The sequence below is a fragment of the Juglans regia genome, chromosome 8 (genome assembly GCF_001411555.2).
Source record: "Juglans regia cultivar Chandler chromosome 8, Walnut 2.0, whole genome shotgun sequence".
Taxonomy (NCBI): domain Eukaryota; kingdom Viridiplantae; phylum Streptophyta; class Magnoliopsida; order Fagales; family Juglandaceae; genus Juglans; species Juglans regia.
This window is the reverse complement of record NC_049908.1, coordinates 3,341,792-3,367,474: the sequence shown is the minus strand read 5'-3', so window position 1 is coordinate 3,367,474 and position 25,683 is coordinate 3,341,792. Positions and strand designations below refer to the sequence as shown.

Sequence of the window (25,683 nt, the reverse complement as noted above, 5' to 3'; positions counted from 1 at the left end):
ACAGCAATAGTCATTTGTGAAAACCAACCAATTGAATTCAAACACACAAGCATGGACAATGAAGTAGAAGAGAATCAATGGAACGACACTCCAAGCAATTGACAAACTTAGAGATGCAGGAAATCCTAGAATTTTGAAACCCTAGGTGATGCAAATTTCAGCCAAACCCAAAATCCTAAGAATTTCGGCAGCCTACTTTTTGTTTCTATTTTTTTTTTTGACAATCCTAGAACAATGAAGCCCTAGAATTAAATTTAAGAATGCTAAAATTAAAAGATAGAATCAGACCTGATTGGAAACCTTGCTCTGAATACCAAATGATATGAACCCGCGGGAAAGGAATCCCTTGAACCCACAGTCAATTTGAAAACTCCCCAAGAAAGCCAAAATCAAGTCAAGGATGGAGAACCTAGACCCGATGAGAACTCGTTTCAAGAACCTAGATTATATTAAAATCTAGACCCATTGAAGAACCCGTCTCAAGAACCCAGATTACAAAGGAGGAACGCCACAAAGGTTGTGATTTACCTTTGATAAGTTCAAAAATTCAATTAAGAACAAGAGGAGTAAAACTCAACTCACAATGAATAAATTCATCAAATTTCATAAACTTCATAATCTGATTAGAATGAGGCTACATAGAGTATTTAAAGCAAAACCTAATTAAAACCCTAGATAAAATAAAACCCTATCTTCCAAAAATACCCCTGAGTGAACAGTGCCGCGGCTAGAGTACGGTGCTACAGTAACTCGGCTACAGTAACCCTAACCCTAGTTCAATAAAATAATAACTTTCCCAACATACCCTTGCATAGGCCCCCGACTTAAAAGCTTTGGGCTCTTGAAGGGTTACAACTTATTTAATTCATTTAAAAAACTTATTTTATTAGTTTAGAATAAATGAGTTTATTATGGGAAGCACTTAAGGGGGCCTATGCAAGGGTATGTTGGGAAAGTTATTATTTTATTGAACTAGGGTTAAGGTTACTGTAGCCGAGTTATTGTAGCACCGTACTGTAGCCGCGGCACTGTTCACTCAGGAGTATTTTTGGAAGATGAGGTTTTATTTTATCTAGGGTTTTAATTAGGTTTTGCTTTAAATACTCTATGTAGCCTCATTCTAATCAGATTATGAAGTTTATGAAATTTGATGAATTTATTCATTGTGAGTTGAGTTTTACTCCTCTTGTTCTTAATTGAACTTTTGAACTTATCAAAGGTAAATCACAACCTTTGTGGCGTTCCTCCTTTATAATCTGGGTTCTTGAGACGGGTTATTCAACGGGTCTAGATTTTAATATAATCTAGATTTTTGAAACAAGTTCTCATCGGGTCTAGGTTCTCCATCCTTTGACTTGATTTTGACTTTTTTGGGAAGTTTTCAAATTGACTGTGGGTTCAAGGGATTCCTTTCCCGCGGGTTCATATCAGCATGACCATGTTGTTTCACTGTGGTCTCCTTTATTTTTATGGGTAGAAGCTTTCACTACAGCTGTCTACCTTATTAATCGACTACCTTCGTCTACTCTTAATTTTGAAACATCATATTTTGCGTTGCATGGAGCCCATCCTATTTACTCTTCACTTCGTGCCTTTAGCTCTAAATGTTTTCCTTACACTTGGGACACACGATGTCACATATTTGATCCAAAAACACTTATTTGTATATTTGTAGGCTACAGTGATAAACATACAAGTGCTTTCACCCTTCGAGTAAATTTTTTTTTTTATCTCACGTCATGTTTTTTTTATGAGTTAGTCTTTCCTTATAAGACTACCAACACTTCCCGCATCACACCTACTAAGCCACAGGTCATTAACATATTTGATTCTTGGTTACCACACACTGACATTAGCTCCTCTGCAGGGCCTTCTTTGCAATCTTCAACACCACCTTGTTTGAGTCCCTTACCAGCAGCAGACATCCATACACCAATCTCACCACCCCACTATCTCAGTTCCATCGACCTATTAGATATTCCATCCTCCCTATCCGAGTCTCACAGCTTGGCACAACTTGAAACATCCCCTCCAAACGAGTATGAGATTTTGGAACCGTCTCAACCCGCATCACTTTCATAGCTTGCACCTGAACAATTGGAGCCATCCCATCCTACTCCAGATTCCTCAGCACCAATACTTCATCTATGATGACTCGGTCTAAACTAGGAGTAGTAAAACTAGGGGTGTAACCGGTCTGGTCTGGTCCGGTTTTGGATAAAATCTAGGACCTAACCGGTATATACCGGTTTTGTATTTTTCAAAATCGATTACGCACCGGTTACCCTCCTAAACCGGTACTTCCGGTTTTACCGGTTTCCGGTTTTTTTAAAATGTAAGTTTCACAATTTGTCATTAAAAATTTATTTATAAAAAAAAAATTGATTTAAAAAAAATTGTTTTATACTTTTATTAATATATTAGACTATATAATAGTATTAATATTATACTATTGGTATATTTATAAGTTATATATTAATATTAGTTATAAATTTTTAGTGATTTAATATTAACATTTTATGTAATAATTTATAAATTATAATAAGAAGTTATTTCATATATAAATATATATTATATATAAAATTTTACATAAAAATTTATAATTATACATTATATATAAAACTTATAGATATTAATAATTAATATATAAAAAATATTTTGTATAAAACTTATATATAAAAATATTATTTTTTATTTTTTTTAATCAACCGGTCCGGTCCAGGCCAAAAAATTCCGGAACCGGCCGGTTTTTACATTTTAAAAACCGGTTCTGGACCGGTCCGAAACCGGTCCGGTTCGGTCCGGTCTGGTTTTCCGGTTTGAGTTTACACCCCTAAGTAAAACCCAAAACAAAGTATGCTTTGATTGCTACTACATATGTCGATGTACCTCGTGAGCCACACAATGTTAGATCTTCCTTGGCACATCTTGGTTGGAAAGCTACCATGGATGAGGAACTTGCGGCACTACATCAAAATAAAAAATGGAACCTTGTTCCTCGCACATCTAACATGCACATCATTGAATCTAAATGGGTATTCAAATCAAAACTCAAACCCGACGATTCTTTAGATCGACTCAAGGCACGTCTTGTTGCAAATGGCTATCTTCAAATTGATGAAGTGGACTACATAGAAACATATTCTCCAGTTATCAAACCAGGAACCCTTCGCATGATCATTACTATAACACTTGTTCACCAATGGCCTATTCGTCAGCTCGACGTAAAGAATGTCTTTCTGCATGGTCTAATCTTTGAAGATATATATATGCAGCAACCGCCAGAAATGGTGAATCCTCAACACCCAACACATGTTTGCAAACTCCAAAAAGCTCTCTATGGTTTAAAACAAGCACCACGTGCTTGATTTGATTGATTCAGTGCCTTTCTCCTAAAATACGAGTTCTTTTGCAGCTTAGCAGATCCTTCATTATTTATTTTTCACTCTAATTATGGCTCACTAATTTTGCTTCTTTATGTAGATGATATACTGCTCACATAATATGCTCCAACACCTTTTATAAATTTTATTCAACTGTTGAGCCATGAATTCGCAATGAAAGACTTAGGATTGATTCATCACTTTATTGGCATTGAAATCTCCCCAACACCCGATGGTCTTCATCTATCACAATCACAATACGCTCTTACAATACTTGAATGACCCAACATGGTAGATTGCAAGCCCATGAGTACACCTTTCAAAGCTAAGACAAAAACCTCTTCAAATGTTACTCTCATGGAAGATCACAATTACTATCGAGGACTTGTTGAAGCTTTACAGTACCTCACACTCACACGCCCTGATATTTCATTTAGTGTTAACTATGAGTCTCAATTCATGCATGCTCCCACCATGGCTCATTTGAAAATGGTTCGACATATCTTACGATACATCAAAGGAACTATTGACATGGGGTTACATTTTTTTTCAAACATACACTTGATTTGTCTGCTTTTCCAGATGCAGATTGGGCAGGGTGTCCCACTACCAGACGCTCTACAAGCTACTGCACCTACCTTGGAGGAAACCTCATCTCTTGATGTGCGAAGAAACAACATACAATTTCCTGATCAAGCACAAAAGCATAGTACCGAGCCATGGCTAAGAGTGCAGCTGAACTAACATGGATGACCTTCATTCTCAAAGATCTTCGCATTCCAATGGCATCTCCTCCCATACTCTACTGCGACAATCTTAGTGCTCTTTATATGGCAGTTAATCATGTTTTCCATGCTCAAAGTAAACACATCGAGTTGGATTACCATTTTGTGCCCAAACTTGTTGCACTTGGACTGCTTATCACTCGACATATCTCCAATGATAACCAAATTGCAGACCTCTTCACTAAGCCAATGTCAAAGGCAACCCTTCATTATTTTCGAACCAAACTCTGCCTCCGACCCAGGCACAGTTTGCGGGAGGGCATTAGCACACAACAACTCAACAAACTTGGCAATTGTGAGAGTCAAATGAGAGATACAGATGTACAACATCCTCAGAGCAATAAGGTTGGAAACTCCCATGATTCTCGGAGCAATAAGGCTGGAAACTCTCATAATTTTACTTCAATCCGTGGAGAGACGTTGAGAGATATTGGAGCTCTAACAGCAACTAATTCAAACCAAGATAATGATCCAATAGATAAGGAATGCACATAAGCTGTCAACCAGATTTATGAGGAGCATATCAGTCGACATATTTGATGAGATTTTATTATTTTTTTGTTTCTATCTTTATCTGATATATTCATATTTAAATACATGTCTTTTGTATCGCTTCTTGTTCATGTTGCCATCAACATAAATAAAATAATTTCTTTACAAAATCTATTCCTTCTATCTTTTTCTTTATAGATCCCTCATTTTGAAATGCTTCCATAGCATGGGATAAGAAAGAGCAAAGAGCTCCTCAACTCATTTGAAGCCATAACCAAGAAGAGGTGCCAAAAATTTGTGGGAGTTTCAAATAAGGGAAATGCTACTTATTATCTCTTACACCACATGCTAATATATAATTTATCATTTTTGTTGTTTTATTTAAACACACGTATTTACACATCAATATATGTGTATTTAAATAGAAAAATAAAAATGACAAATCACATATTAGTGTATAGTATAAGATGATAAGTAAAATTTTATTCAAATAAAAGAGACAGTGAAATGAAATTTAACAAAGTTAAACATATTATTTTGTTACAATTAAACCATGTATGGATTCAGATATGAGTTAAGATGGTTTTAGATGAGTTGAATAAAATATTGTTAGAATATTATTTTTATTATTATTTTTATTTTAGAATTTGAAAAATGTTGAATTATTTATTATATTTTATGTGAAAATTTAAAAAATTTATAATGATGAGATAATATGAATTGATGTGAGTTTCGAATCCAAATAAGGGTCTATCGAGCTATATAATCTAGCCATATCATATTTTTCTTGAGACTAAAGCATTGTCATGAAGAAATTATTCAGAAGATAGGCGTATTAATTTAGAGTTATTATATTTTCAAATTAGTGTATAGTATAAGTCCTTCATATTACTTAAATTCTAAATCACAAATTATATTATATAAATATTTTATTTGATATATTCTACATGCAGACTTAAAAATAATTTTTCTCGTTAACTTGTGCATATAATATTTTCACAGTGGAGCAATAAATAATAAATAAGTAATGTTAATTACAAGTCTTAAACATATAAATACTTTATAAAAATATAGGTCCAATCAAGAAAAAGTAAATTTTTTCCACTTTTTTTTATCATAAAATCTACTTTTTTATTTTAAAAAAATTGTACGACTTGTGCATTTAAAATTTTAAGGTTATGTTTAGATGTTAATTGAATTGAGTTGAGATGATAAAATATTGTTAGAATATTATTGTTTATTATTATTATTATTTTAAAATTTAAAAAAATTAAATTATTTATTATATTTTATATTAAAATTTAAAAAAATTATAATAATAAATTGAAATGATTTTATATTCCAAAGCATAAATCTTATATATATCAATTATAGTAATAAATATAATTGACGTGTCTATTTCTCGCACAATCTATATGCGCCCTTAAATTTTGGCAAAAGTTGAAGCAACTCGATCCTCTGGTGTCAAAGAAAAAGGTTAAAAAAAAGAGAAAGGGACAACGAATAAAGAGGGAGGTCTGGTTGAGAAAAAAAAAGAGGGAGGTCTGACCGTTGGTGATGCTTCGGGATGACCTACCGAGCCGGCGACGGCCTTCGACGAAAGCTTTATACGAAGCCCAAAACCCAAAATATATTCAAATTCTTCAGTTTAAACCAAATCAATAATCAAAGCCTCTTGTTCAATTTCATTATCTCCCTCTCGTTCTCTCAAATACGTATATGAATGGTGGCATTTGAGCTCTTCAAGCTGTAATCTTCCTCAACAAACTTCTTATCTCTCAGGTTAGGTTTTTACTTTTCGTCGAAAGCAATCAGTTTACCTCATCTGCTTCCATGTTTTGTTCATTCCATCTTAATGTTCACTGTCTTTTCGTGTGGATTCATTCCTTTGTCTAGTTCTCTTAGTACTTTTGGCACAATTGCCTTTTGGCTATTTAATGAGTTGTCTCTTTGTTGGTCGTGCGTTTCTCTATCATGGATGTTGGCAGCGGTTTATTTGCTTTTCTGAGATCATGGGTGAATACCACCGATGAATATCAAGTTCTTTTCTATCCCAATCTCATTGTAATAATTGAATGCTGTTATAATGAACTATAGGATCAATCACTAAGTTCTTCATCAGAGTTTACTTTGAATGTGTTCAAGGCTTTACCTTGGACTCTGTTCGGCTTTTGGTTTGGTAGTATGCCAGAATGGTGTGCTTCTCTAATTTGTTATAATATAAAGTTTTAGCCTCAAAATGAGAGCCCCAGAGGCAAAATACTTCCACATCTGTGTCTTATCCACGAACTTCTATTTTAACCATCGTACAGATTGTAATGAATAAGATAATTTCTTCCTTATGCCTTCTTATATGTTCATATATATATATATATATATTTGTTATGTATTATATAGGTTGTACTGCATCTATCTTGGGTATCTACTTTCTGTTATGGATGAAGGTGGTTCTACTGCTCACCTTTGAGCCTTAATATCCTTAGACCTCAATGGTATGCTAGATGGAACCACATTGCGATATAAGTTATTTATTTAATGTTAATTTGAAAAACGCCATCAGGCACTTGACTTTAATGTCTGGATGAAAATGCAGCCTATTCCACTCCATTTCTCAGTGCTTAGAGGAATTTTAACTTACAGGAAATTAAGTTTGAGAGCATTAGGTAGTGTTCGTGATACCTGTAGTCAGGAGTAGAAGAATAAGTTTTGGAATTTCTACCGTAATCTGGTATCCATGAGCTTCTTTTCAGTACACTTACTATGTCCACGTTTATGCAGTGAAGTCCTATCTAGACTATATTTTCATTTTGACGGATACTTTTGAGGTTGTTATACCTTTAGGCTTAAGCTTCCGGTGTTCATTTACTTATCAAAAAAATGTTTTGGTGCTCATCCAATGCAGATCAATATGCGTGGTACTGGAAAGAAAATAATGTACCAAGAATCTGTAAAATCTTGCTATCCAAAGGCAGAATCTGGGTCCAAGTTGATTACATCATTGAAGTTAAAAAAGGGTAGGAATATATCCTGTTGCAAGAAACTCAACTCAAAATCAAAATCTCATGTAAAGATAATTGGTTCAATGATTTCAAAGAGGCCAGTTACTGATCCTGCAAGCAGGGAGCCCAAGAACGAATCCAAAAGTAGAAAATTTGTCAGCAGGAAAATTCTAAATAAAGCAATTGATACAAAGTCTTCAAGGAAGATGTCTCCGTTGGGGCTTCAAGGTAAGGCCTCGCCTAATAGCTCCAAGGGAAATGGAACAAATGTTGATGGGGAGGTCAAAAATACAAATCTAAAGAAGAGGAAGAAGAAGCGAAGGCAAAAGGATGCTTTGGAGCTCGATGAAGCATCCCGTTTGCAGAGGAGAACAAGGTATCTTATGATTAAAATGAAGCTGGAGCAGAACCTTATTGATGCTTACTCTGGAGAAGGTTGGAAAGGTCAGAGGTATTAAAACCTTATCATATATCTTCCTGTACTTGCTCATTTATCCTTAAATCGGTTACATGATTATGTCAATAATAACTGCTCCTGCATGCACACCCCCTTCTCCCCAAGAAAAAAGTAAAGGTCACAAGTTAATTATGAGATTGTTCAGTTTGTTTATCCCTTTTGTTTTCTTAATGTTTATTTCAGTCGGGAAAAGATTAAGCCAGAAAAGGAGCTACAACGGGCCAAGAAACAGATATTGAAGTGTAAGCTTGGAATACGTGATGCAATTCACCATTTGGATTCACTTAGTTCAGAAGGATGCATCGAAGACTCTGTCATTGCTCCGGATGGATCTGTACACCATGAACATGTATTACACACATCTCCACAGTCTACTAAATATTAGTGAAATATATATTTTAAAAAACATAACTTTTTTTATAAGTAAACAATTTATTAAATAATGATAGGCATAGCCCAAGTACACAAGAAGATATACAAAGGTACGCCCTATCTATGTGAACGCAGTAGAGACAAGAAAATCACGTAAATCGAGGCCATTAAAGTCTACATCTATGGCCCATGTACATAAGAGTTTTAATAAAACAAAAAAAAGCTCTTAGTTCCTCTATTACGCACTCTTTGTCTTCGAACGTCCGGTTATTACGCTTTTGCCATAAACACCACATAATACGTATAGGGATCATCTTCCACACAGCTTTGATTTGTTGAATGCCACTTAAATTTGTCCAGCTGGCCAAAAGTGCAACCACTGTAGCGGGCATAACCCAAGCTAACTCTAATAAAAAAACATAACTAAAAAATTAAGAAGCCTTTTGTTCTTTGCTTTCAGAGTTGGGTACTGAAAGGGGCTGTTTGGGGTTTCTTAAATTCATCTGATTATGCTTTAGAATGAGCATGTTCTCTCGATCTGAGCAGCCAACAGACATTTTTTTTTATAAGGTTTGAGATTTTGGACAGCAATCTCGAAGTAAACGAGCCAATGGTTTTCTCAAAGCTTGGTTAGGTCCTGATATTTGAAACATATATAGATCCCAGTTTATAGTAGTCTTGTCCTTTCCTTTCACTGGGTAGGTTAGACATTAGTACAATTAGATATGGGTTTTGAACCTCAGCCCTTGGTCTGGTACCTAATCAATTAGACTTACCAACTAGGCTTTTCATTTAGCCTATTAGCATTGTTGTATACAGCTAGGAAGACCCTGGCTAATAGCTTTCAGATTACGTCTAGTTACATTTTTTTTGTGAATGATTACATCTTGTTATGACTTGTATATTTATGTTTCTATTATTTTGTTTTGTAGATATTCTGTGCAAAGTGCAAGTTACGTGAAACTTTCCTAGATAATGATATTATACTATGTGACGGGACATGTAACTGTGCTTTCCACCAAAAATGCCTAGACCCTCCATTGGACAGTGACAATAGTATGTTCTTCTCACTTCTTTCTCATGAATGTTTAGCTGCTGATGGATCAGATGGCTTCTTTAAGAAACTGATTTGTAGCTTAATTGATCATATACAGTTCCTCCAGGGGATCAAGGCTGGTTTTGCAAATTTTGCGAGTGTAAGATGGAAATTTTAGAAGGAATGAATGCCCATCTTGGGACCCACTTCTCCATGGATTGTGACTGGCAGGTTAGATACTTGAAAATCTCATGGGATATCTATTTCTGTTTTTCAGGCTGCTTTGAGTAGATTAATGAAGTTACTCCTATGTGGAATAGGATGTTTTCAAAGAAGCCGCTGCTTTTCCTGATGGTGGGAATACAATATTAGATCCAGAGGAAGAATGGCCTTCAGATGATTCTGACGATGGTGATTATAATCCTGACAGGAGGGAAAACAGTTCTATGATCAGTGGGGCAGAAACTGATGACAACGTGTCTGATGACATTAGCATTTCTACTAGCCTGAGTTGGTCTTTAGATGGTGAACTTTTTTCTGGAAAGGAAGGCATGGGGTGTGGAAACCATTTTGCTAATACCAGTTTAGATTCTGATGAATCCACAGACGGAGAAATTATATGTGGCCCTAGGCAACGAAGAGCTGTTGACTATAAGAAGTTATATGATGTGAGTATCACAAAACTCTTATGGTGACGTTGAAGCTTCCAGAGATGAAGTTGTTATAAGAAATTATATGATGTGAGTATCACATAAATTGTTTGAGGAAAAACTAATGAACCCAAAGGTGAAGCTATAGTGTTCCCTTATCCTCTGTAGTTATTCTTTCCCCCAAGAAGGGGGAAGAAGAAAAGGGAAGAATTATTTATTTCTTGATAAGTAGGCCAGGTAAGAAAATCAAGATGGCACATATTTTATTTCTGAAGCCACAGTTATGACCTGTGGTGTTAGCTTGATTGTGTGTTATCTGATGGACTGTGAAGGAGGCATGTTGTCTACCTGGAGTGTGGTATTAGATGGTAGTTCTACATGGGTTGCTTGTGATTACTTACACTAGATTACCAGACATTAAAGCTTAAGAAAGTATTCTTAGGTTTGTGTAGCCTCCTTTTGACTGAAAACTGTATATCCTTCATTTGATTACCATAAAAGGTAAATGAAAGCTATAATGAAAAAATTTTAGGATCAACAAATTGGGTGGTATGGATATTTCACTATATTTTGGATTGCCTGATAAGGAATGCAAAAACAGTTTTCCGGGGTAACAGGTTTTTTTAAGTAACAGGAAATTTTATTAATAAAAAACACAAAAGGCATAGTGATACACAGGACATATACAAGAGTTTGGTAGGGTAATAGTGAATTGTAATAACACTTTTCAGGTTGGAGGCTTAAATTCAGAGACTTCTTTCCTTGGCTTGATGCCTATAATGTGTACACCTAACCCACATAAGTAGCCATTGCATTTACATTTCTCCTAATAAAGCAATCGTTCAATTCAGATGGTATAGTAAATTTCAGTCTCGTGGAAAATTATGGCATACAGTTTTTACTCTGTTGATGGAGCTGAATTTCTTTTACAGATTATCATTATTTGATTTGATGTGATTATATTTTACCCTAATAGGAAATGTTTGGAAAGGATCCTCCAGCTTATGAACAAGTGAGTGAGGATGAAGACTGGGGTCCTGCTAAAAGAAAGCGGAAAGAGAAGGAGTCTGTTGCAGCCAGCACCCTAATGACACTATATGAAAGTGAGAAGAAGTGTCCAGATTCTGACACCAAAGAATTGAAAAAGAAATCCCTCCTAGAAACACCAACTAGAAGGCCATTTTTGAGAATGCCCCGCATTGCAGCTGAGGTTTTTGAAATTCTCCATTCTGTTTTTTCACACAGCTTCCCAATCAAGCATTATTTTAATCTGATATTTACTGCAAGAAATGTGTCCTTTTGCTTCTCATGTACCGTACCAGAAGCTTCGTCAAGTTTTTGATGAGAATGAACTTCCGTCTAGAGCTGTCAAGGAGAATCTTTCAAAGGAGTTGGGCCTTGATCCGGAGAAGGTAATTATTTAAGCTTTCAGATTGATTTTTTTAAGTAAAGCTTTCAGATTGATTTTAATACTGGAAGGACTCTGAACAATGGTAATGGAAACCACCATTAAATTTGGTGCACGGGCAAATTGGATGCTTCACCAAAAGCAATGGGTTATTGATATTCAAACGATAGAAGTTATAGTTTGATGAGTATCAAGAGTTCAGGTTCCTAGAATGTATTTAGGTGTTTTATTTTGTATACTCCCTGTTTATGTGGGCAATGCCTACTTCATTCACATTAATAAAGTTATTTTTACCCATAAAAAATGAGTATATAGAGTTCATAAAAAGGTGCTAAAGGCGTTACCCAAGCATAGAATTTGCATACAAGAGATCTGCCTATCTAGAAGGAAAAAGGATAAAATCATCTATAAAGTACGAACAGTTGAAAAGAGGTTTGCAGGCGAAATGATACAATTTATGCACAATATCAGAATCATTAGATCTCAAACCTGATTCCACATGCCATCATAGTGGTAGGTACTCTGTATATTGTAAGGCAAGCTTTATACTGCCTATTTTTCATTTTAATGCATTATCAGCGTAGCATTAGGGGCTTCATAAAGATGCATCTACAGTGTCCGATGCCTGATGAATTGGATATTATCTGTCAAATGTGAGGCTCATAATGACTGGGGAATAGCAAACATAACTGATGGAAGCTACTATTTTATAGCTTGAAGCTTTTTTCTCTTCTTTTTTTTCCACCCCAGTGCAGTTATAACACAACACACAATCCTTTCAGGTTAGCAAATGGTTCAAAAATGCACGTTACTTAGCTCTTAAATCCAGAAAGGTTAGTTGACACTCCATCTATTTTCCAAATGCCAACATTCGATTCTCTTATTCCCTTTGTTCATATGTTACTCAGCACCATCCACCTTGGACTGTCATCCATTTCTCACACGTCTTACCCCCTGTTTATCCTTTTGATGCTAAATTAGCTTCCTTCTTGTCCAAGTACTATCATACATTTGGACCTGATGAAGTAGAAGATAAATTCTTCAAGAGACTTGTCCACTATGTTCTATCTTCAAGATGTTGATTATGGAGTTAAAAATAATATTTTTTTTAAAAAGAATTTATATGATTAATTGAGTGCATGGCCTTTTATTTAACATCGATTGATTCTTTCCTGCAACAGGTAGAGATAGGAAAGCAACTTCATAGTTTTAAGGATTCCAGTTTAGAAAATGTGAAGAAAAACGCTGCCGATGTTGTGGCATCTAAGGGTACATCTGCAGAGATTATGGTCCATGCCCCAAGGAATGTTAAAAGGGTTTTCCAGAGAAGGCATCAGAAGTCAGTAGGCGGTGTTTTAAAGAAAAAGCAACAGAAAAGATCTTCACTCATGTCACCTGCTAATGGCAAAAAGGTACCCGTGGCTAAGGTTTTTTAATTTCTTTGCTTTATGTTTTTCTTCTTGATTCTCTATCATACTGAAGATTAGGAGCAGCTCTGATAACGTTTGCATATCTGAGAAATTGCATATTTTCTAGTGTATCTATTCAAAATAATTACTATATGAAAAATACTCTAGCCACAAAATGATTATACAAAAGTAATTCTACAAAGTGACGTGACTTGATGTGGTTCGTCAGATTGTAAAGTTACTTTTATTGTAAAGTAGATCTAACGGATCAGTTAAAGTCATGTCAGTTTGTAGGATTGTTTTAACAATAATTCCATGGTGGGAGTTCTGAACTTGGTCAGAAGCCCTTTGTATGCTAGACTTTTTCCATTTATCTAACTTGTTATAATACGCTAACCTTCCCCATTCCGTATCTTTAACTCCAGTGAAGTCACTTACCAGTACTATCTCTTCCCTCAACGATTTCCAGCCAATAAATTAGGGGTATACGGGAACCGATAGAACCGGCCGGCACCAATGGGAACCGGCCACCTGAGTCAGGAACCGGCCGAAACCGGTGAAGAACCGATCAGCAGGCGGTGGACATTTGATGAAACCGACGTCGGTCGGTTTGGTCCCGGTTTGAACCAGGTTCAAATTGTTGAATCAGTCAATATAATATATATTTTATATATTTTAAGTAAAACGACGCCTTTGTTTTACACAACGTTTTAGAAAAAAAATTTAAAATGAAACGACAAACCAAATGGCGTCGTTTCGAATTAGGGTTTGAATACCCCTGCCCCTGCTCTCCCCCTCCTTCTCCCGATCTCATTTCTCTCTTCACTCTCTCTCTCTCTCTCTCTCTCTCTCCATTCTCTCTCTCATCGCACCACCGACAGGATACCGGTGAACCGACCAAATTTTCGCCGAGACCAACATCACCAGTTTTCTCCCCCTTCACCAGCTGGTTTTAGACATGTTTACAAATTATCAATTCGGTTTTGGTTGGACTGAAATGGAACCGTAGCTATCGGTTTTCACCCCTTCAATAAATAGATCTTCTATCCTTCCCTTTAGGTATTTGCTGTACATTATGTGAAGGCTTTTGAACTGTCAAATTTACCTGTTATATTAGCTATTAAAGCTTGTTGACATGTCAAAGCAGTATTCTTTACCTACTCCATAACCTTTTAGGTTCATAAAGAAGATTGTTAGTAGCCTTCCAGGTCGGTCAAGTAAGGCATATCGAAGCCTAGGTCTAATCTCTCTCTCTCTCAATGCAATAGAGAGAGCATAAGTGTACGACTTGGGATCAGGGAATGTGTTGCTCACAACTAGTTTGGTTTTAACCGAGATCCGACTAACCTTTTTTGATATTATTTTATTTATTGCATTCAGGATACAGTGGAGTTCAGTGACGATGTGAGCTTGAAGAAACTTTTGGAAGCAAGGACTAGGGAGAGGAAGAGGGTCAATGTCTTGGCTGGAGATGAACGTCAAGCAGCAGAGATGGAAATGGAAAGACTTTGCAAAATCATGGGTAGATTAGAGAGCATAAAACAGAAAATGCCAAGACTTAAAAATGACAAAGCTAAACATTCAAATAAATCCCATTTGTTTCAACGGTCTGTGATTTATGTTCCCATAGCAGAGCTTAGGGAAAAAGTTTGATCCTATACGATGGTGTTTCCATGTCTTCTTTCGGTTCACAAATAAATACTTCCTTTACATTAGATTTCAAAGTGAAACTTGATTAGAGCTGGCTCTCTTTGGAGTTACTAGGTCAAAATAAGATTTTTATTTTTTTTATTTTTTTATTTTTTATAAAAAGAAACGTTATTTACCTGAAAAAACGGTCGCTATTCAATGCTTGACTGAATCCTCATCCCAAGTGGTGTCATTTTGCTTATTTTAGGTTACGCAGCCTACAACTTGGTATGGTTTATTGAAGATGCTACTATTTAGGGAGCAGCTACAGGCCAGTCGGGTGAGGTTTTTAGTTTTACACCCACTAATAAAAATTTGACACGTAGGAGGTTCACTAAGTTGAAGAATAGGAGTGCATGTAGAGTATTCCATTCATTATGGTCATCTTCCCCCCAAAAAGAACCCGATTCACTGTGGCCCTTCCCCCCCAAAATAAAAAACCTGATCTCCCCCCACCTCTCCCTTGTCGCTTGTCGTCCCCCTTCCCAAAGTTGTTCATCGTCCCACATAATTTCTATAAGTAATGAAAATATTGCATGGTTACGATCATTTTAGGGGCTGGGCTGGGTGTATTTGTTGCTCTGTAATGGCAGGGGCTAGGGCTGTAGCTGATGCCAACGTGGGTGTATTTGCTCTATATTTGCATAGAGAAATGATACTTGCAGTCGTGAGCGTGCAGTCGCCGTGCAGTCGTTTTGAAAAAAGTGAATAAATAAGGGACCCACCTGAAAAGAAATTAATTTTTTAATAGTGGACCCCACTCTTTTTCAAAGCGACTGCACGGCGTTTGCGCATTCCACGACTGCATGTAGCATTACTCATTTGCATATGTGGGTGTATTTGCTCTGTATTTACAGAAATGATATGCAAAAAAAAAATAGAGAAATTAATCATATTTGCATTTATATCCAATAGTTTTACCAGATTGACCCTATTTGCATTACTTCGACTTCCATTTTTTGTGGTTGTATTGTGCAACATCTCAATATTTTTTTTTATTAAGCAAAAAGAGTAAATAAGCTTTTGCATTTTATGAATTATTTTGTTTTGTTTGATCTAATGCTGGTTGAGTGATATCAGATTGAGTGAATGATGAGTACTTTTATAAATGGTGTTGAGATTTTAGATTTTGATAATTCTAGTATTGACAAAGTTGAGATGATTGGAGAGGATGGTGAGGTTGAACAAGACAAGAACATGCCCGAGGTAAATAAAACGATGTCATCTTCATATGTGGAGCCGTATGTGGGGTTAGAATTTGACGATATAGAATATGCACATAGTTGCTATAGCCTTCTCTAGACGAAATGGTTTTAGCATTCGAACTAATTATATCTGGTTGTCAAACGTAGACAGATAATTAATTGAGATAGAATATGTATGTTCAAGAGAAGGATTCCGTTATCATAATGTTAAACTTAAAGAAAGAGCAAGATCTGAGGCGACAGAGACAAAAATTGGGTGTAAGGTGATGATGTCAATAAAGAAGGATGGACAAAACTGGATTGTGTCTAAGTTTGTACTCTAGCATAATTATGAGCTGCTAACACCTAGGAGTACAAGTTTACTTTTGTGAACATAGACGGGTTACACCAGTGCAAAAAAAATTTAATAGAGATGTTAAATGAGTCGGGGATACTAACACGGAAAATAATGTCCATGTTGAGTAAGGAGTCGGATGGTGATTATAATGTTGGTTGCATGGGTAAAAACATTCAGAATTATTTGGGCAATCGAATGAGACAACTTCTTGGAGAGGGAGATGCAAAAAGCTTATATGCTTTATTTTTAGAGAGCGAATGTAATAATCTAGGCTTCGTATATTCGATCCAAATCAATGCAAATGGATCGATGGGGAATTGCTTTTGCTATTTTATTTATAAGCATCCCAGGTCTCTCGAGAAGCATGTATGCTTTGTTTTGGTGAGCAATCAATCCATCCAGAAATACTATTTTATTCAAATACATAACTTTGTAGACAACAACTAAGTACATAAACTAATTCGGAAAATAAATACCACAACTGCAACATTCCACATAAACTGATCTAGAAAATAGATACAACTTGTTCCGATAAACTTTGTACATCTTAACGTAGCATTAAGCAATTTACATTTTGATTAACTTCATAAAATTTCAAAGCAAAGCAAATATGTAATAAATACAACCCAAGATGCAATCAAGACACTTATGTATTTCTTCTTCATTGATTGGAATTTTGCTTGTTCAATTCTTACACGTTCAGATGCAATCCTTTCATTTTTTTGTTGTGCTAATTCCAAGATTCGCTTACAACAATATGATTATTCTATTTCAAGATCAACTCATTCGAAAAAGTCACATTGTTTTTTAACTTTATAATATGGACAATTGAAAAACTGCTGACCAAAAATTTCATAGTGGCCTTCGTCCCGAGATCACTTCATCTCCTACCCGTAAGCTAGAAATGGTGTCTCCTCTACTACTTTCCATATTACTGCAAAGAAAAAGAAAATACTCCATCAACTACTGCTGGTCCGGTAAGATCAGTTTTATCTAATCAGATCAGATAAGCTCAATTTTAAAAGAGAGATGCTTATGTTATGTAATCCAAATATTAAACAACGAAAAGAGCTCCTTAATTTGATGAAAACTAATGAAAATACGTCCAAATGACAATTAAATTGTGCATATTGACCATGATCTTTAAAATAATTAACTTAAGTTTTAAGGGACCAACAGAGACTAACGAACAAAAAAAAAAAAAAAATAGACATAACCAGAACCAACTCCTACAAAAATGTCATATCTACTAATTTGCTCTATCAATACCATAAGATTATTCAATACAGACCAAGCTTTACATATATACTAAATAATACAAACACTAATCTTACCAGACAATATTATCACAAGAAGATTGTAATAGGAAAAAGAGACTTACGGGTTTAGGTGGTTTAGTGGGTTCGACTGGAGAGTGGGTTCTAGAGATGGGTTCGAGGGACAGAGGTTTTCGACGGAGATGGGATGGGTTCGACAGAGCTCCAGCGAGGTTTTCAACGGGTTGAGACGATGGGTTGAGAAGAGGTAGATTTTCAGAGTTGAGACAAGCATAGAATGATGGAGAGAGACCAAGCTTTCGACGGGTTGAGACAATAGGTTGAGAAAAGAGAGATTTTTGGGATTGAGAAGAGGGAGATTTTCAGGGTTGAGAAGATGGAGACTTTTGGGAGAGAAGAAAGAGAGGAAGCTAAGTCTAAGAATGGGAGGTTTTCGGAGTTTCCATTGGACTCACACTTACAATAAGTCTCGTAAGATTATTATGTGTCTTAATTTCATTGGATGGTGTAAAATGAAATTAAAACACGTAATAATCTCACTAAGTGTCTTAATTATTACGTGTCTCACACTTACAGAAAGACATCCCGACCTATTTGAAGTTTTTCTCTACTATTTATTATCTCATTAATTTGCTTGAGGTTTATTCAGAAACGACAGTTTCCTTCGATGCAAACCAGAATGTTTTATGAAGCTGAAGTCGTTATATCCTGTTTATAATCGAAAATAGCCACACCATTAGGAACTAAGCAGAAGTAATTACACAATCTTTGTACAGTGGTAACCATCGTTTCATACCATTCCCAAGCTTCATTTCGAAGAAGCCTCATATCCGTCTCCCTAATATTGAAGAAATGCATAAATGTTAACATCTGTGTCAGCCCAGAGGCTGCTATGACAAGGATCTGGATCGTCCACAAAACCACCGTGATTCTGTCTAGGTATCTCTTGCCATATCAGTAAATATACATGCATAATAATCGAAGCATGAGAGTTTTATTATCGAAACAAAGTCGACAACTTCATTAAGAAAATAAATGTCTCTTTGGGAATTAACTAAACCCATTGCCAAGCGATTCCTGAAGTTTTTAATCGAAAGCCAATCATGCATACAATTTTATAGGTCCGTCCACTCATACTTCCACATGTCCAAGAGAAGGAAAAAAAAAAGGTAAAAAGAATCCTAGCCGTGTATCAAACTGTTAACAATGTAGGAACCCCAAAATATGTTCAAACAGACTCATTATTGTTCACTATTCTTTCGAATGGTAGGATTTATTACTTTTTTTTTCAGTTCAATATTCCAAAATTTCCTTCTAGTAAACAAAAAGAAAACAATAATAAATTCGCCAAATTAACATGAAAGGTAAAATTGGATTGAAGATAGCAGTGGGAAGGACGATAGCAAGTGGGCAAAACGTCTATATTCTGGTTCATCCTTCTGTATCAATTATAGAGCTAAACAACCGTGATGTAGAATACTCGACTAACTTTGGATTTCTATGACCTGAATGTACAAGACAGACAAGGCAAGTTGTATGGACGCTCTAGACAAAATTATCAAGCATTTCTCACCATGTTACGGAATCTGTGTGTTTGATTTATCAACTGTACGTTTTTGTGAATTGCCATCGCTTTTTTTTCTATCGTCTGATTTTCGCCGTTTGGCAGCTAGCTGGGGCCTCAGCTACAAGTAATATGAAACATTAAGGACCCGGAAATAACCATTTCAATTCAATTCAATTCAAATAATATCAAACATTAAGCACCCGGAAATGTTTTTTAACCAGAATCGCAAATAAATGGAAGCACAGCAAATAAACATTTTACAGCATCAAGTGTCTAATTGTGCAACCCAAACCTATGCAATTAGCACGGAACAAATTGAATTAGCGTTTCTTGAACTAATATAATAAACACTTAGGCTAGGTTTGGATACAAAGATAGTTTCAAAACTCATCTCATTTAATCATTACAATTTTTTCAAATTCTCATACAAAATATAATAAACAATTCAACTTTTTCAAATTTCAAAACAATAATAATATTAAAAAATAATATTTTAACAATATTTTATTTAACTTTTAACTTTCATCTCAAATCATCTCATCTCAACTCACTATCCAAACCTCAACAGCAGTTGCTTGCATTTTACTTCTGACATCTTTTTCTTCAAAATGTTCCTAAAGTTTTAAGAAGTGCTCACACGTATAAATTGAATTGAAGTTCAATATACATTGACTTCATCGTCACATGGCTGATTTTTCTTCCTTTTTTTTTTTGGGGGGGGGGGGTTAAGTAACTGGTTTATGACTTTTTTCCGTTCTGCCTATGTTAGAGAAAGAGATGTTAGGGCATTTTCTATTGCTGTTTGTTCAACAAAGTTGTCGTATACTTTAATTCCTAAACAAATTAAAATTTTTTTTTTTATAAGACAAATTAAATAATATTAACTCATGAAAAATCATGATTGCTTCCCAACTCCTAGAATAATAGTCAATGTTTCATTGTTAGGAATGAGTTATAACATGAATAAGTGGATGGACTCTCGAAGATTTAATCATGGATGAGTATGATCTAAAGTACATAAGTAATTAAAAAGTGCTAAGACGTACCATCTGAACATACTTTAGTTGCTTTAGAACTTGATCTGTTTCTAGCTCCTAAAGCAAACAGATGAAAATGAGATTAAACTAATATATATACACACACACACACACACACACACACGAGCGTATGGCACAGAACAAACATGGTAAAAGAAGAGTGATCAATACATTTTGATTAAACATGCACTTTGATTTTCTTTTTCAATATTTAGCATCATTTCTTTTTGAACCATTATTTGGCTCAACTAGTTTTTCAGTTGGCTGCACCAAAAAGGGTCACCATTGAATCTAACATCTATAAAAGTCAATCCAAACTAAGATTTTTTTTTAGAAGCAAAATCGATAGAATAGAACAATATGTTATGACCTGATCTAATGTCTGAAAAATTATGTTAATAAAAAAAAAAAAAAAAACCTTTAATGCTCCAAGGTAGAAAGAATGTCACATCCATTAAAAATTGGCCTTTTATAACTCTTTAGGCGTAACTGATTTGTTCTTGCAATTAATCTTGCTCCCAAAAAGTGTCTTTATAATAAATACAAAAAACGTACAAAACATATCTGAAAAATGACGGTTATTTCACCTGAGGTACAGCACAATCAGCATGGAATGGATCCCAAAGGACTGAGCGAAAGCAGTCCCAGTCATCAGTTTGGACTTCACAAAGAGGAGCCCTAATTTTAAGAATTTTAGTGTATAAGCATCTTAAGCATTACAACATGATATTAGCATGCGGGGCATAAAACTTATCTGACATTGCATGACAAGAAACAAATCTATATAATTTATCAAAGAAAAATCAAGAAACAAACCAATATATAATTTAAGACTTATAAAGCCACTTTCAAGTGACCAAGAAGTACAACCATAAAAAAGTCTATCAAGAAAGATCTACTCAACAACAAATTCACATGAACTGGCCACCACTTACATCTTAGTCTGGCTTAATCATCCTTAATATTTACCTTATTCACAAGAATTAAAGCATTTTATATAGTAATATCATAATCATCTTAGAATCCCTCGTAGCTAATTCCATCTTCAAGGTCCATTTAGCAATTCAGTTATAGAATTAGAAAAATATAGCAGATACCTATGTAAATATGCACGATGCATATAGAAATCTTAGTGAATCTCCTTTGCCTTTCTTTTCACTTTTTTAAGGCTTGAAAACTAATATCACATTTTATAGAGTAACCTATCTGACAACTAAAGGTTGAGGATTTCAGTTAAACCTTCTTTTTTTTTTGGAAAAGTCATTAAACCTATTTCTAATGACTTAATATACTCAAATTCACGACTTCTTTGCCAAAAAAAGTTTTTTTTTGGAAAAGTCATTAAACCTATTTCTAATGACTTAAATATACTCAAATTCACGACTTCTTTGCCAAAAAAAGAAAATAAAATTGAACTGCCCATTTTTAAGAAGAAACTGTTATGGGGCTGCCATGCATGAGTAACTTCTCGAATAACCTTAAAAGCAGGAGAAACATAAACACAAAAAGTTCAAAACCACAGGTGCTTGTATTTAAGTTCTGCATAACAATTTCAATACAAATTAAATTATTGGCAGATTTTCCTACGAAAAGCTTCCAGATAAATCAAAATGCATAACCCTAACAAATTTCATTGGTTGTTCATCAAACACTATGAACACTAAAAAGCAACACTTTCAATAGGATCACTCACATAGAAGAATGTTATTTGGTTTACCTGCGCCACTTTCCACATATAGTTCCATTTATACCTTCTCCTATGCCATCAATAACCTCTCGGCACTGAATCCAATTACCAATAGAGTTAGGTGTACATGGCTTGTTGAAGTTCCACTCCTACAAAAGTGGGGGAAAGGTCCAAATAAAAAGGATAAAAAAAGAAGAAGCTAAAGACAAGATGTTTCATTTCTCCCCAAAATCAGATAGAAATTATGGGTAAAATGTGAAATTGAGCTTTACATGTGAAGTAACACACTCTGAAGGATTCATTTCAACTGGTTCACCTATGGCATCAACATCACTGCATCACATCAAAATAACAAGTCAAGAATATATGGTTCAGTGAAAGAATATATGCCCGATGAAGTTACTGATTCCAGAAAGCTGTCTACTTCAAAAAGTTGAGAATTTAAAGATTAGTGAAAGAACATACTTTATCATTGGACCTGACCAGTCTGGAACTTCTGCCTGAAAACCTTTACCAACCCGAACTCCCATTGTATATGGTTCAGGGTCTCTCAACATCGATGCTATTGGATTCAAGTCACCTTTCGCCAATGTATTTCTACATCTGCCCATTTCACAAGCAATGCTTAGTGATCTTCTGGTACCAGTTTCCATTGGAATTTTACATTTCTTTTTCAAACAAGAATAACAAAACCATTCATCATCAGGTATCTTCTTCATACGGGGATTGAGGCAAGAAACATGAAATGCATCTTCACAGTTATCACAAATAAGCATGTTCAGTGTAGTATCTGTATGACCACAAATCTTGCATGACCGGGAACAGCTACTTCCACTACTAGGACCAGCATCTTCAGCAGAATCATCATTCTTGGTAGGCAAAACTTGAACCAAACCCTGGCATCTAAGTATAGAAATGCATAGATCGTTTTCTGAGAGATCCTCCCCCTTGACCTCCGTAATCATCACACTAGATGAGGAGCACTCACCAGTGTCATCCACTTCCGTCACCATGGAAGCTGAAACAAGTTCCATATTTGATTCTGACGATGAGCAACTGTCATTTGCACTATCAACCTCTAAAATCTTTCGCCTGCCATTTTTTATTGCAGCACCAGAAACATGCCCTTCCCCAACTGAACATCCATTGATAGACTGTGACTTTAAAATACAAGGTTCTTTTACACATGAAAGAGAAGCCTTGATGGGTGCTCCAACAGTATGAGATTCATGCTCAACTTGAAACACCACACGTTGCTCCTTGGCTGCCACAGAAGGTGCATCAAAACTTGTGAATGAACGGCTATCAGCACTTTTCTTTGCATTAGCTGGGGATTGTGATGAAAAACGGGTGAGTAAGTTGCCCCGTAACTTCCTTCGCCTATAAACAAAATTAGGAATACAACTTTCAGATATTGTGCTAAGATTTGGTGGCTGGGCATAACTTCTTGGAAAATTTAAGAAGCTTGGAGTATTAGCATTCTCCTTTTCCTCTATTATTGGTTCAGCCTTTTTGCAATGACCATGAGGGTATTTATCACGATTAGAATACATCTGCCAAATTTCAGTGCCTGGCCTCCAATCACACATGGTATCTTCTTTCCCATGATCGGATGAAAAATGCAGAGCAGCCCCATTTGAAATAGGAAGGGAACTCTGCATCAACATTTCACCTGAGAAAACTTTACTAGTGTCTGGTATATGTTGCTTTTGAACTCGCAAATGAAGACAATGATAAACCCCGTTCTATGTTTCAAAAATAAATCGTATCCAACATAAAAAGAAGCCTCAACATATCCTCCATTTACAGCATCATTCTTCCTGGCCAGCATTCCAAAAAAGGCATACAAGGTCAAAATGCCAGAATAAATGAGAGCATCAAACTTTGCCTACCTAATAAATTATTTGTTGAAGTCGTATACATGCATGATTGAACCAAAAAAGGCAATATATCTCGGCATACTGTAGTCCATCCCATTTTGTTTGTCCCTCTTTTCTTTTGGAATATCCATAATAGATGTCTCCTTTTCAAAATTAATAAACACAGTATATGACTTCCCTAAACTATTTTTTCCTTTGTGGGGTAGAAATTAAATGCCAATTCAATAAGGGTGGTTCTAGAAAGTATGACTAATTGTAACCGATGAAATTATCCATGCCTATTAGTTCTTTTATGAATTCTAGGGTGTTACTTTTTCAGCACCCTGAAGTGGGTCTTCTTTGTTTTCCTCCAAGAAACTTAGATCTTAACCCAAAATCAAAGCCATTCAATGTATCATCAGACTCCCAACTGGACCATCTTAAAACTAACATTTTTCTTTGATACGTAAAGTGGATTTCATTAAAGAACAACGTTGTGTAATCCAAGTACGCAGGTAGTGCACAAAAGATACACCGAAACAAAAAACGTAGATCAAGAGACTGAATCTTGAAAAAGTTCAAGGGAAAGCAGAAGGAAAAGGGTTAACCATGGTTACTTCTGTCAAGAGGTGTTAGACACTCTTTCACCACCTACAAATCCTCGGACACGTAGTGCCTGGTCATCCACCAGGTAATTACTTAGATAAGATCCTAGAGTGGTGGTCACCAGAGGCAAAGTAGGATTTGAAGTCAGGCAAACACTTCCCTGGCCCCTGAAACCAAACCTAACCCACCCAGCCAAACGCATCATTGAGCAGTTTCCTTTTGTTCATCTTCCCAGAGATCTAAGACAAAGCCTTACAGATACAACACCCTTATATTTATACATGAGATCATAAGCACCTAAATGGTTTAATATCTTTCTTTTAATTGTTGGCAATGGTTCAATACTTGAAACCCACATTCAATCGATCTTTAAAGTTCCATGCACACAAACGCCTGTTTACTTTGTTACTTTAGGTTAATCAATATAGGGTTTCAATAATCAATGCATATTACTAAAATACTGTTCCATCTGTGTCTTAATCTGGTACAATCAAAGGCAATAAAAAGTTTCCTACATATCAACACCCAAAAGAGCAAGAACACACAATAAAAACGATAAATTGCGGAATAAAAATACATAGTTCAATATGGTCTACTCAGACAAGTATGATAAATTGACCAATATGATTATACAATTGAAAAAAGAAAAAATCGCAACTGCCAACAGAAGTATGCCTGATCGAAATAACGCATAGTCTGAGAATAAGCGATGGGCTTGCAGTGAAACCTCTTCAGAGGCTCAAAGCTGTACAGACTCTCTCTCCCTCTCTCTCTCTTCCATATCCCAAATGGTAGTTTAGCATACAGACGCTCTTTAAAACCATCGTAAGACGTGCATTCAGGTATTCTTAAGTGCCCAACCAAAGCAATTGTTTTTACTTAGAAGATAATTATCTCATGGTAAGGCCAGACAACTATCCAAAAAGAATAGATAGGAACAAAATAAAAAATAAAAAATAAAATAAAATAATAATTATAAATTTTGCAAGCGTCTTATATCTTTTTTTAAAAAATTAATTTTTTCACTTGAAACTCATATTTATATACTACTTTTAAAAAAAAAATATACGATATTTATGCACTCTATAACTGTAAATATCATTTACCCTATTTATATTACTTACATTGTCGGTCAGGAATACGCGGATTATTGGATAAGTTGGAACTCAAATCCTTAAAGAACTAATTAAAGTTCAACTTGTCACTTAATTTTCCCTTAATGGTTGTTACTGATGATAATCCGAAGAGAGCTTTGTATTGAACATGCAAATCTAATCACACGTTGCTCTAGAAGTATTATAACAAAAAAGGACACAACCGACGGAGTTCTACTGGGGACTTTACTACTTCAGGAATGGAGTCTCATTTCTGTATATAAATTGGATCGCAGTTGACAGATGACGGCTGAGAAAAAGAGTTGAGAAATAG

General features: G+C 35.4%; 2 protein-coding genes across 10 annotated transcripts; one reads left to right on the top strand and one right to left on the bottom strand.

The window, feature by feature from the left end:
- Positions 1-6,125: 6,125 nt before the first annotated feature.
- Positions 6,126-14,706, top strand: LOC109014364 (pathogenesis-related homeodomain protein-like). Of its 2 annotated transcripts, XM_018996839.2 has the most exons (11): positions 6,126-6,442; positions 7,563-8,110; positions 8,300-8,465; positions 9,421-9,544; positions 9,643-9,755; positions 9,845-10,192; positions 11,151-11,384; positions 11,497-11,586; positions 12,365-12,415; positions 12,764-12,994; positions 14,372-14,706. In XM_018996839.2, the coding sequence occupies exons 2-11, from the start codon at positions 7,569-7,571 to the stop codon at positions 14,642-14,644; spliced, it is 2,172 nt and encodes a 723-aa protein (XP_018852384.2). In that variant the 5' UTR covers positions 6,126-6,442; positions 7,563-7,568; the 3' UTR covers positions 14,645-14,706. The 2 variants fall into 2 exon arrangements, with proteins under 2 accessions (XP_018852384.2, XP_018852456.2); XM_018996911.2 differs by lacking the exon at positions 12,365-12,415.
- Positions 14,707-16,725: 2,019 nt separating this feature from the next.
- LOC109014047 lies at positions 16,726-25,114 on the bottom strand. Of its 8 annotated transcripts, XM_018996648.2 has the most exons (9): positions 24,914-25,114; positions 22,256-23,610; positions 22,063-22,123; positions 21,821-21,939; positions 20,691-20,781; positions 20,113-20,160; positions 19,073-19,184; positions 18,296-18,337; positions 16,727-17,156 (listed from the first exon to the last, which is right to left on the bottom strand). In XM_018996648.2, the coding sequence occupies exons 2-7, from the start codon at positions 23,455-23,457 to the stop codon at positions 19,077-19,079; spliced, it is 1,629 nt and encodes a 542-aa protein (XP_018852193.1). In that variant the 5' UTR covers positions 23,458-23,610; positions 24,914-25,114; the 3' UTR covers positions 16,727-17,156; positions 18,296-18,337; positions 19,073-19,076. The 8 variants fall into 8 exon arrangements, with proteins under 8 accessions (XP_035549311.1, XP_018852193.1, XP_018852270.1 ...); XM_035693418.1 differs by lacking the exon at positions 19,073-19,184 and having other exon boundaries at positions 16,726-17,156; positions 18,296-18,430; XM_018996461.2 differs by lacking the exon at positions 18,296-18,337 and having other exon boundaries at positions 16,728-17,156; positions 24,914-25,113.
- Between the last annotated feature and the right edge of the window lie 569 nt (positions 25,115-25,683).

Coding starts and splice junctions, on each gene's coding strand:
- LOC109014364 (XM_018996839.2), top strand. CDS start 7,569: ATGCGTGGTACTGGAAAGAAAATAATGTACCAAGAATCTGTAAAATCT. Junction 9,545..9,642: donor TCCATTGGACAGTGACAATA/GTATGTTCTTCT, acceptor GATCATATACAG/TTCCTCCAGGGGATCAAGGC. Junction 11,385..11,496: donor TGCCCCGCATTGCAGCTGAG/GTTTTTGAAATT, acceptor GTACCGTACCAG/AAGCTTCGTCAAGTTTTTGA.
- LOC109014047 (XM_018996648.2), bottom strand. CDS start 23,457: ATGTTGATGCAGAGTTCCCTTCCTATTTCAAATGGGGCTGCTCTGCAT. Junction 20,782..21,820: donor ATATGTGGAAAGTGGCGCAG/GTAAACCAAATA, acceptor TCTTAAAATTAG/GGCTCCTCTTTGTGAAGTCC. Junction 20,161..20,690: donor CTGATTGTGCTGTACCTCAG/GTGAAATAACCG, acceptor TGTTTGCTTTAG/GAGCTAGAAACAGATCAAGT.